The 12297-nt window shown below is 31.7% G+C and overlaps 1 protein-coding gene across 5 annotated transcripts in view; it reads right to left on the bottom strand.

Annotated features, from left to right (window-relative positions):
• Positions 1 to 12297, bottom strand: part of LOC106692865 (inner centromere protein A) — a 29111-nt gene that overhangs the window by 1285 nt on the left and 15529 nt on the right. For all 5 annotated transcript variants that reach the window (XM_014439080.3, XM_014439077.3, XM_067044843.1 and 2 more), the window contains exons 10-19: positions 12158 to 12265; positions 11029 to 11140; positions 10533 to 10577; positions 10308 to 10457; positions 10012 to 10151; positions 9368 to 9614; positions 8859 to 8947; positions 8554 to 8614; positions 7451 to 7574; positions 1696 to 1803 (exon numbers count right to left, since the gene is read on the bottom strand). In XM_014439080.3, coding sequence (XP_014294566.1) covers positions 1696 to 1803; positions 7451 to 7574; positions 8554 to 8614; positions 8859 to 8947; positions 9368 to 9614; positions 10012 to 10151; positions 10308 to 10457; positions 10533 to 10577; positions 11029 to 11140; positions 12158 to 12265 — 1184 coding nt within the window. The remainder of the gene's footprint in view (positions 1 to 1695; positions 1804 to 7450; positions 7575 to 8553; positions 8615 to 8858; positions 8948 to 9367; positions 9615 to 10011; positions 10152 to 10307; positions 10458 to 10532; positions 10578 to 11028; positions 11141 to 12157; positions 12266 to 12297) is intronic.

Genomic DNA, 12297 nt, shown 5'->3' with positions numbered 1-12297 from the left:
TTTGATAAACTCAGTATATCAATGTACAATTGAATGTTCTTTAATATCAGATAGGTTTTATCCTCATTGAAATAGTTTGAAATGGCATAAATAACGAATGTTTAACATTTTGAGATCTATGGACGCATATATGCGTTAGGTAAAAGTCATCTGTGTGGAGTAATGGCACATATATGTTTTCTCTAAGTCATCGGCGTGGACTAAAGGTGCATGCATATATGCGTTTGTAGATTTTTTCGATCATTATCCAGTCACTTTCGTGTAGAATTAATACAGGAGTACTTATTATTAGTAATTTTCCTTCCTTAGGTAGCAATTGGGCACCATTAGTCATAAAAATCTCCGAGAATTTCCAAAACAGAAATCCCATTTTACGTCACTCTCTTCCTTAATTCGGTAAGGAAAATGATATAAAAACTTGTTAGTTAGATTTAGTGGTATAAAATGCATATATTTTACATCAAGATTGTGCTGATACCAAACAAAACTTTATTGAATTTCATTTAGCGCTAATGAAAGACTTTTTACGAAAATATCCAGCATGGCAAGAGGAGAAAAAAAAAAATCTGAAGATTTACTATTTCAGCTAATTGAAAGAAATTTTCTATCATTTTAATACTCATCATAAAAGGAATTTAAATCATTTTAATACTAAAAAATAAAACTCTTTAATTATTTAACCTTCTGCAAAAGAATTACTATAATTTATTACTGTTTGTGCCTTGAATAGTCACTTCAGTATAGCATATATAAAAAGTATTCCGGCGGTGTCAGCACTAGCCGAGCTCCATCCCTATGGACCATTTCGGCCAAGACTATTCAGAGCTCATAAGGTTAAAAAATCTTCCTTTAAAGAACCTCAATTTTTTAAAATTTAAAATAAATAACCAGTTCTCATTGTTGGCAGTACTAAACAATGGATAAATACAGAATATTAAAAAAAATTCATAAAGATTCATGTCAATGTGTCCATTATTTTTACTGAGATGGATAAGCATACAATACATTATATAGAGGTCAATTTCACTATAAAGGGATTATTGTAGTGAAAATTTTTTTCTGAGCACTTTGTTTTAAGGAGGCTTGTATACATGGTCCATTTGTCTAATTAAGGTTTCACTGTATTGATATTTATCAACTTTACCAAACAATCGTTACAAAATAAAAGAATTTTTTTTTACAATTATAGAATAAAGTTTGCTACCATATTTAATAATAAAACTTAGAACACTTCCGCACATAATAGTAATATTTTTGCATCCTTACTGCAAAAGGAATGCTTAATTTCATGCAAAAAGTGAAAAAAAAATTTTATCCTGACAATTGAAAATTTATCCTCATTTTCAACATTTTAGGCATAAAGGAACAAATCAAATCTGTAATATAATGTAACTGAGAATAAACGAACATGATTTGTACATTTAAAAAAATTAAATAAAAAAAATCAACGGATCATTCTATAGATATCTTGCCTCAACCATTGTTTATTTAAAATACACATTTCATTTTTTATGACTTCTAGAATTTTTTCAAGATGTCTCTAGAATGAAGTGTTAACTTTAATTTTATTTTTTAAATAAAATATCGTGACATATTATGATTTCATCATTTAAATAAAACTGATAATGATTCTTGAATAGGTTATCTACCCAATCTTACATTAGATAAATCGAAATAAAATAATGAAATAATTACCAAAAATATCAGTTAAATCTGGACTGGATGAAGGGCAACAGAAAAAGTCCATTACCAAATTCATAGGATAGTATACCTGTATTTTACTAGGTAATAATCTTTCTTCTTCTGTAAATTAAAAAAAAAATTAATATTAGAACAATCCGGCAATTTTTTCATACTTACTATCATTTTACCTAATTGAATAAATTATTATAATGTAAAATAAATATCATAAAAATAGGTGTTGTAGATAAAATACTATCATTCTGATCTCCTCCGAGAAATATCTCACCAAAACAAAAGCAACCAACGATGAAATAAATTATTTTGTACCAGTGATTATGACAACCGAAGTAGAAGCTGCTATAGAAAGTTTAAAAAATAATAAATGTCCAGGAGAAGACAGAATAACAAATGAAGTTTTGAAATCTGGAGGAGACGATTTATATACATTACTATGTCTTGTTTTCAACAAAATCATTCAGGAAAAAGAAATACTCACTGAATGTAAAACTTCAAAAATAATTCTGATCCATAAGAAGGGTGATAAAAAAAATATCAACAACTACCGCACCATTTCAATTGGCTCCACCTTATGTAACCTCTTCTCAAAAATAATAAGCACCAGAATATCAAAAGCAATAGACAAAACCCTATCAAAAGATCAAGCAGGGTTTAGAAAAAGCATGTCGGTGATTGATCATTTGTTCACAATTAACCTGATGAAAAAGTGAACAAATATAACTTAAAACTTTATCTGGGATTCATTGATTTAAAAAAAAAAATTTGACAGCATATATCACAACAATATGGGAACCGCATTGGAATGCAGAGGAGTGGATAAAGGGTGAATAAAAATAATAGAAAACATTTACATAGACAATAAAGGATACCTGTTAGGGCGGGTAGGGGTTCAAAAGGAACCTTTACTAGCCCAACTGTGAAAAGAAAAGAATAGCCGAATTTTGTTATTTTTAAATAAGTAAACATAATAAAAAGGAACACAAAATATACAACTAGAAAAAAAAAGAAAGCTTAACACTATTGAGGTCGAGAGTTGAGAATGGTTTGAATGTTTGTAAAAAGTGAGCTTGCCTCAGGTTGAGGAGGGTTATGACTGTATCAGAATTTGAACAAGCAGTGTAATAGAAGAGCACACCATTCCGCCTGCTTAAAATTTTTAATTTATCTAGTATCAGAGAAATAAGGTAATGCAGCCCAGAGAAAACCACTCAAATCATGGAAGTGCCAAGGGTAAGAGAAGGTATGAAGAGGATATGTGAACAACTGAAGTTTGACTCAAGTAGTTAGAATGACGACAGTAAAGAAAATAAGACAGATTAATTTTATGAGATGTACGGTGCGTATGCAAAGTAATTTTGTTGTGGGGCATCTGAGACGAAAATATGATGAAAGAAAATAAATAGACCTTTTGAAGGGATACACAAGAATATTATGGAGAACTTTATTTCGATGAACATTGGAACCTTCGCATAACCACTTGAGAAAATTATCGGCTTCCTACGTTCCCCTGGTTATGATGACCGAGTTGGGTGGTTGCAATGGCTGATAAGCAATGTGTTCACCACTTAACCGAAGGAAATATATGAGTTTCCTTTTCAGCTGCAGGGCCTCTTCGAGAGTTGCGTAGCGAACAGGAAGAAGGTGGTAATTCATTGAGTACCTTTTGGAGGTAAGGTGCGGCAGTGCATCATCTTGTGGATGATGAAGTCCTGACGCAATTTCGTTGGTATGGTGAGGATCTGATGCAGCTGGGCATCTAGGTCTATGAGTTTCGAATTCAGAAACACTAATGAGAAGTTTTTGATCACTGAGTAGGGACCTCTTGGGGTTGAGGCATAAAGAACCATTTCGGAGAAATGTAACTTCTAACCAAATGTGGTTACATTTATTAAGATCAGATGAAGCTGAACGATCTGATCTCAAGGGATCAAGCTCATGGAGCTCAAAGGGACCAAGAGAACTGCCTGGAGACCTCAAAGAAGAGGGTAAGTGCTGTGAGTGATTTTGCATAAAGGTAACATTGAACGAAATGTCATTGATTTTATTACTGTTTAGTGGAGTAGGCACTTTAGATCTTGGGATTTCAGGCTTAGGCAGGCGGGTAGGTTCAGGTTGACCACCAATTGGGGACCTCTTGGAGGTGCACCGCAATTGTGAGTGAAATGGAGGAAAATTATTTACCAGCAAAATGTCCCTAGCATGACTAGAATCTGACGCAGCTGGGCGTTTTGATCCTGGAGTTTTGTCTAGGACAAAAATATTTTCTAACGAAATGCCATTAGATTTATTAGGATCAGATGTAGCGGAACGATCTGACCTTAGTGATTCAGGCTCTTGGAGCCCAGTAGGACCATGAGGACTGCTAGGAGACCCCAAAGAAGAGGGTAACTGTTGTGAGTGAGTTTGTTTGGAGGTAACTTCCAACGAAATGTCAATAAGTGGCTCTGGCACAGCTGAACGGACAGAATGTTTTTTGTGTTGTACCACTAAGGAATTTATAAATTTGGACTCTGGAAACGCAGGGTGTGCCTGGGACTCCAGAGTTTTGAGGAAGATCTTTTGAATTACAGGTTGGCTGAAGTGTTCCTTCAACTGTACCTAAATTATAACGATGGTTATTGAGGACTCTCTTAAAGCTTGGACACTTTGTAATTATGTTATTATTGACAGAATGAGGACCAGTATGGGTCTTGGCTGTCATTGGCGAGGAAAGATTGACTTGTGATACCGAGTGAAGATAATTGATATGAGTCTTTAAGGCTGCAGAGGCAAGAGGACCCATAGGAGTGGGTTTCATGTAATATTCATAGATGGCAAGACCTTCATAATAATATGCCTGCATGGATTTAAAGAGGGAAAGATCTTTAGTTGGAAAAAGGTATGAAACATTTGAGTGGTAGCAAAGTTCTTTAAGGGCATCGTAGGCCTCACAGAAGGAAGTGTAACAAGGTGTCAGTTCTAAGTACATACCTTTAAATAAGAATAATTTTTCAGGGTCTTTTGCAATACCTCGCCCTTGAGAAGTACATTTTTTAATCTGGGATAAATAGAAATTTAATTTCTCTTTAAGTTTTTCAAATTGAATTTTGATATCCCCGGGTATGTCCATTTTTAGTTTTGAAGTGAATGATATGAATGAAAAGGAAACTGGAAGAGAATAAGTGAAGAGAGAGGATGAGAAAAACGAAATTAATTAATGGCGGAATGGAGTACCTTACAAAATATTTATTTTCTATAAAAAATAACTTTAAAAGAAGATGAAATAAGATGTACAATAACAAAATTCGACAACCGGAGGACCATAAGAAAAAAAATAAATAAGAAAAATATCCAGCCCAGATGGGACCAAAATGTTACGGCAGGTAGGGGTTCAAAAGGAACCTTTACTAGCCCAACCGTGAAAAGAAAAGAATAGTCGAATTTTGTTATTTTTGTATTTTTAAATAAGTAAACATAATAAGAAGAAACACAAAATATACAACTAGAAAAAAAAATCCAAAGGTCGCTGGTTCAATTCCGGCCCGGAGGACCAAAATGTTACGGTGGGTAGGGGTTCAAAAGGAACCTTTATTAGCCCAACCGTGAAAAGAAAAGAATAGACGAATTTTTTTATTTTTAAATAAGTTAACATAATAAGAAGAAGAAACATAAAATATACAACTAGAAAAAAAAAAGAAAGCTTAATAATTATTATAAAATTAAATTAATTGAACAAAAGAAAAAAAAGTCTTATTTCACGAGTGATTGGTGGGGCCCCGGTCGTGGTTGTTCTGAGTGGATATTCCCGTGGAAGTAGATCGACAAAAGGAACGTACGTCTGCCTGCCTTGTCCTCTTGGAGGAAGAGTCGAAGAAGTCCGCCTGCCGTGGCTAAGATGATTTAGCTGGCGAAGATGGCCAGAATGCTGGTTAACTACGAGTGCGTAGTGAGTAAATAAAGGAGACGATATGTGTATGCAGTGAGAGGTTAAGAAGTTGTCTGTCCATTTTAAATATTAAAAACAATAGAAAGTAGTTGTTTTGTTTTTGACTTAATAAAATCACATGTTCCAACCATCGATCCGTGGACCATATGTTGGCCGCAACAATACCTATAGATGGAAAGAAGAGGAAAAATATTCCCCATAAGAAAAGAGTTCAGGGAGGGAGATTCCTTATCACCAAATATTTAATAGCATGAACTAATTAGACTAGAACAAATCTTCGAATCCTTAGACTGGGAAGACGGGGATCTCACTAAATGGAATAAAGCTGAACACATTAACATTTGCAGATGACGTGGTTTTGATAACAAGCTCAGAGGAAGAACTAGAGATAATGATCAATCAGTTAAAAGAAAAAATTTCTCTACATGGATTGATATTGAACCCTCAAAAAACTGTCGTAATGACCAACGACCAGTGGCATGAAGATTTCCGATGAAGTAATATATCTTGGGCAAATAATTTCATTTGTGAATAGGGATGCCGAGGAAATTCAATCAAGAATAGGTAAAGCATGGAGGAAATTTAGGAGTCTCAGATATATTTTTAAAAGCCATCAAGATATAAGGTACAATTGTATTCAACAGCTGTATTATCCCAGCACTTACTTATGGATGCCAAACATGGCCTCTGACTAAGAATGTAGAAAGGAAGATTAACGACTGTTGGAATGAATCATGCTTGGAGTCTCTCTAAAGGATTAAGTTAGCTTAGTTCAATTAAGAAAAGAAACCATGGTTACCGACACCATAAGCTACAATATAAAATGAAGTGGACCTGAGCAGGCCATCTCATGAGGAAATCCGAAGACAGGTGGGCGAGGCAAGCCGCAGAGTGGATCCCCTGGACAAGAAGAGATGAAGGGAGCGACAACACAAGCACTGGGCCGACGAAATAACAAAACAGTGTGCCAGTTCATTATGGATGAGGCACACTCGGGATAGAGAATTGTGGAAAACTAAATGCAAGCAACTCCGGGGTTTTAAGGATCGGTAAGTCTCCACTAAAAAGACTCCATCTACCAAATGGGAAGGTCTATATGTGAATATGTTTAACGTATATATTCATTTTTCTGTACTTTTTTTCCCTAAGAATGATTTATGTTTGTATTCACATATAAATAAAGACTTATTGTTATTATATTATCATTCTGACAAAAAGTAAAACAAATTTATAAGTAGGATTACATAATCAGCCTACTTTATGTTAGAATTGTAATGAAATAACCATTGATATTTTTTAGGAGTGAAAATCCCTACACAATTCGGTAAAAAATAGAATGTCGTCTAACCCAAAATTATTATATATTTCTCATAATAAAATTATTATGAGAAGAGTTGAATTTGAGACTACTTTAACCCTTATTTGATAATAATGAGTTTTTGAAATCTGAACATCTTCTTATATAGCCATAATGGTAAATAGTTACAAAAATATCATGATAAAATGATCATGACACAGTGGCAAATATTGTGTATAAATGAACTCATGACATATTAAAAAGATGGAAATGCAAGATTATTTGAATAAAATGAAGTAATGAGAAGTTTTTTGTAAATAAAATGTGTGATTCTCTAAGCAATAGGAAATAAAAATATAATATAATAGGGAGGAAAGGTAAGGTAGGTAGGAAACTACATAGCAGTTGGTAGCGAAAGAGGCCCGGCCATTATAACCAAGGCTATTTTCAATATAGGTTATTACCTTACAAAACAGATCCATCAAATGTTTTGAAACACAGTAAAGTAACAAACACATCTAACTTACTTTTAGCCCAAGTGGGAATTTCCTTTTTAGAATTTTCTTCATCCATATCTTCTGAATCTTCATCAGCCATTAAGTCTCCCGTTATGCTGTAATTATCCTTATCTTTTAAAGGAAGCATATTGGCCTAAAAACAAAAACAAATTAATAAATTATTATATTATGATATAACAAATTGATTATTATGATTATAATAATTTACTATTCAATTTAACTATTATTCCAACCAACCAGAGAAAAGTCTTAGAGAACTTATAAAAATTTGTTAATTCATTAATTATATTAAAAATAATGAAGATGGTCAGGGTTTGCGGTCAAAAGAGAAACAAAAATATTTGTTAACGTTTCGCTCTACATTTACTTCATTAGGGCTGTTCAAGTTGATAGCTTTGACGACTTTTTGAAAAGAAGTTACCCAGACCATCTTCTTCATGATTCAAAATTATATATCTGTTCGGTCAATTATATATATAAATAAAATTCTAATTTTATTGATAATTAATAAAATAATTACAACCTTTAGAAAATAATATTAAAAAATTAAATTATGCAGATGTATGTTTTTTTGTGGGTATTGATTATGAATTCCAATCTCCAATTTTACCCATATTATATTTTTAAAAAATTCAAATTTTGTAAAATGGGCGAAATCCTTTTGGTAGAGGAAGGTAAATGGCAGAACCCCTCCATTGCCATTTGATATAAATAGAGGGTCAAATGGCATATTCCCAGCAAAAGCTAAAAAAGGCTAGGAAACCTGCATAAAACTTATGAAAAATTTAAGAAAACCGAGACGGAAAGGTTCAAAACTGTGTTGAGTTTACCTATTCCTAAATTTTTTTGTGTCACAGTTGTGAACTACTGTTCTATACTCTTTAGACTAACATCCCATCATATTAAAAACAAACTGCATCTTCTAAGAAATGATAAGTCTCTAAATTTTTCAGCACAAAAAGATATAAAGATGTTCCCCAGAGATCAAAGATGGTGCATTAACTTGATTATCAAAGGTACGTTATAACCTAAGTCTTAACAGGAAGTTAAAACTCAGATCTCATAATTATAATGATACATACAATGTATAATAATTAATAATTAAATATCACCTTGATTTTCTTCTGAATTTCCTTTTGGTATAACAGTTTTTGTTTTGAAACTTCTTTAGCTCTGAAAAAAATAAATAAATAAAATAATGAAAATAACAATTCTGGAGATAAGAAATACCAAAATATATTATAGTTAGTTATAACAGGTTTAGGAATTTCCTTTCTATTTTTACAAGTAGTTAAAGAGAAAAGCATCAAAAGTAAACCATTATTTCTAAACTAGCCTGTTGAAAATTATGAAAGATAGTTTAAAAATAAAAATTACAATTAAATATCCTATTCTAATATCACAATAGTAAAATTACCGTTGATCTTCTTGTCTCATTTTCATAATTCTTTCATTCTCCTCTAACTGCTTTTGCCTCAGCTCCTCATGTTGTCGTTGTTCCTCCTCCTACCATAAAAATGACTTGTTAGAAAATGATTTCCAAAAACAACTTTTGTATCACAATTTTCCGATTACACTTATTTTCTATTTCTGTACCTCAGAGGTAAGACATAAAACATTCCTTAAACTTTACAGGAGTTTAGTTTGAACAGATGTTTCTCTCTAGTTATTATTTTATTAAAAGCAATAACATAAGTCTATATTGACGGAACCAAGCAAACTGTTTCTATTATAATTGGAGAAGTTTGTCGGGGGGTGCGGTCAGCAAAGAACAACATAAATAAACAAAACCATATTTATTAATTTTATGCCGACGTTTCGACCTGAGTTTCAGGTCTTCATTCTCCTGTGTTTCTATTATACAATAATTCCATCTATATATTTTTTAGTTTGCATATGATTGGGAATAACATAATTATACAATACCATTTCTTTTAACTTAGCAGCTCTAGCAGCTTCTTCCCTAAGCCTCCTGTTTTCAACTTCTGCTGCCTTTGTCTGGTAAGCCATTTTCTTTTTTTGGGCCTCTTCAATCTTCTTACGCTCAATTTCGGCTCTAGCCATTTTTTCCCTTTCTTCTCGGTCTCTTTCTTGCTTTAAAATACATTCAGTCTTTTCTTTTTCAGCGGCTTCACGCATCGCTGCTGCCTTAAGCATTTTTTCTTCATGTCGTCTAAAACAACAATTATAAAACTTAAAATTTACTAGTTCACTAAAATTAAAAATAAGATGAATTTACTAACACAAAATGTCAAATATTACACTAAATTTTATCTTAACATTAAGGACAGTAGTATCCTTCTAGTTCATGTCAAGAAGTAGACAAACCTTCACGACCACAGGCCCAATTTTGGCAGCTTGCATTGGGTAGAACACCACACATAATCAAATAATAATTACCTACACATCACTATAAATGACATATATAAATGATAAAATTTGAATACTTCACTAAAAAGTGATTATTTCAGATAGAATGTATGATGGACAGCTTAAAGGTTTTCAATTGTGTTATACTTAAGAGAATTGTGATTATGTTCTATTTATTAGAAGAGAAAAAGTATTCTTACTTCTTCAATTCTTCTTGCTTGATTTTAAGCATCTCTTGCTTTTTGCGCAAAACCTCCTCTTCCTTCAGTCTTTTAAGTCTGGCTTCTTCTTCTTTTTTCCTCTTTTCAACATCATCCATTACAGATTTATTTTTTGTGGCCTGAAATTAATAATTCAATCAATCAACTACTCAGTACTGTAGTAAAGAAATAAAAATTAAAAATATTAATTCAATATATAAATTTAGTCATAAATGTACCTAAACCTAAATAAACAAGTTCAATGATTTTAAATAAATAAAAGAAAAAAAAATTACACTAGATATGATGGGTGCAGGCTTCTTATTGGGTGTAATATAACCATTCCTAACTTGTAAAGGAGTTGTCTTTGTTATCACTCCTTTTCTGTTCATGATGGGAGTTATTTTATCTTTCTTTTTGAGTATCTTCAAAATGCCAATATGATTCTAAAAGGAATAAAAATAGAGTAAAAATTAAATAGTTGATTCAGATATAATTTAGTAATTTATCCAAAAACATACTTCTTTCTCTTGCTCCTTGGTTATGGGAATTGGAGATAAAAGCACCTGAAAAAATAAAATAATAATGTCGGTAAAATGTGAAAGCGTTGAGATGAAAAGTAATAATAGACTGTGATAATTAGACAAAATCTTTAAATTAGTCAATAAATATTTTGCTTTAAGCATAAGGGGCAACACTTTGTTTTGGTCAACCATTAAATATTGGATGGAGCTGAAATAAGGTAGGTTTATCACCATGTAACAATGACTGATACCTTTTATGTTATTTAAATTACGGAATATAATAATAATACTATTATTATATGTTATATAGAAAATATAAATATTATCTACTAAGCATTAAAAATGAAAATGACATATCACCAATGTTCAATAAAAAGGGGAATTCAACAAATTGGGTATTTTTTAATTTTCAGCTTTTTACAGGATTAGTCATTGACACTAATTAGTTTAACAGAGTGAAATAAAATTAAAATACTACAAGAATTGAACATACCATTGCATGTTTTTCATTTATCATCTTTACAATATCTTTCACCTTCTTCTTTCCCATTTCACCATCAGAGCAGGAGTTGAATTCACTTCTTGCATCAGATTCCTCACCAGACCTTTAACATAACATAGAGACATAGATACAAAATGTAACATAATTAATTATGGTAACTTTATCTTTCCTCACAACAATTGAATAAAATACATTTTGTTATAAAATACGTATGTATTTCCATATCACAATAATAGTAAAACAAAAATGATTTCCATAAACCCAACTAGGGATATCTATTTCATAATATAGTATTCCAACAATTAATAGGTATTATAAAACTCATTTAAACAGTTTTGGTACACTATGTGTCTAATGACTGCCTGTGAGTTTATACATTTAACAGTTTCCGACATGGGCGCTGGTGCATACCTTGTACCACCATTATTTCCTTGAAAAATTATTTTCCAAAAAAAATTGAACATCTAAAGGAATAAATATACGTGTAAAATACATTTTTAGCATTGCTCGATAATTTTGCTCTGTAAAGGGTTATTATAATTATATCCGATTTTCCAACTCACCCACAAGTAATAAGGCCCGTCCTTAATGTTATGCTACTCTCCACACTCCCTCATTACATAGATTCTATAGTTAATCAGTTGCAACAAAAGATCAATAATTATTGGCAAAACTGAAGATTAAAAATTAATCTGAGTTAAGTCAGAAGCCATAATATTTACAAAGCCACAAATAAACTATTATTTTTCATAAAATTTAATCAACATTGCCTGGTCTAAATTGGTAAATTACCAAGGATCAACTATAGAACCTTCAATACATATATGTCTTCTGAAAGCATTCACAGAACAAATCAATAAAAAAAGCAAACAGAGCAAAAAGTGTATTAAAATCAGGATGCTCAATACATACAAAAATATATTTTCTAACTGAATGCTAAGACCTACTAAGTTAATAACCACTTTACTTAGAAAAGTCATTTTGACAAAAGAGGTAATTTTATGAACATTTAGTATATTCTATTAAATATACTAGCTGAGGAAGAAGACATGTATTATAAAAAACATAAACCAATACAGTATGACATCACTAAATTATTTATTATATATTTATGTTTTACCTTTCACCAGCATCCATCTTGCCTTTTTTAGGTTTTGCCATTTTTGACCGAGTCATTCTTATATTGGATACTGGAGATCCTTCTTCTTGAGTCGGTGGAGTATTATTGCTAAAACAAAAAAATAAATATATATATGTATA

Source organism: Halyomorpha halys, unplaced genomic scaffold (genome assembly GCF_000696795.3).
Source record: "Halyomorpha halys isolate HHAL.00 unplaced genomic scaffold, Hhal_1.1 Scaffold74.1, whole genome shotgun sequence".
In the NCBI taxonomy this organism is placed as follows: Eukaryota; Metazoa; Arthropoda; class Insecta; order Hemiptera; family Pentatomidae; genus Halyomorpha; species Halyomorpha halys.
The sequence above is the reverse complement of the archived record's forward strand: the minus strand, read 5'-3'. Positions and strand labels throughout refer to the sequence as shown.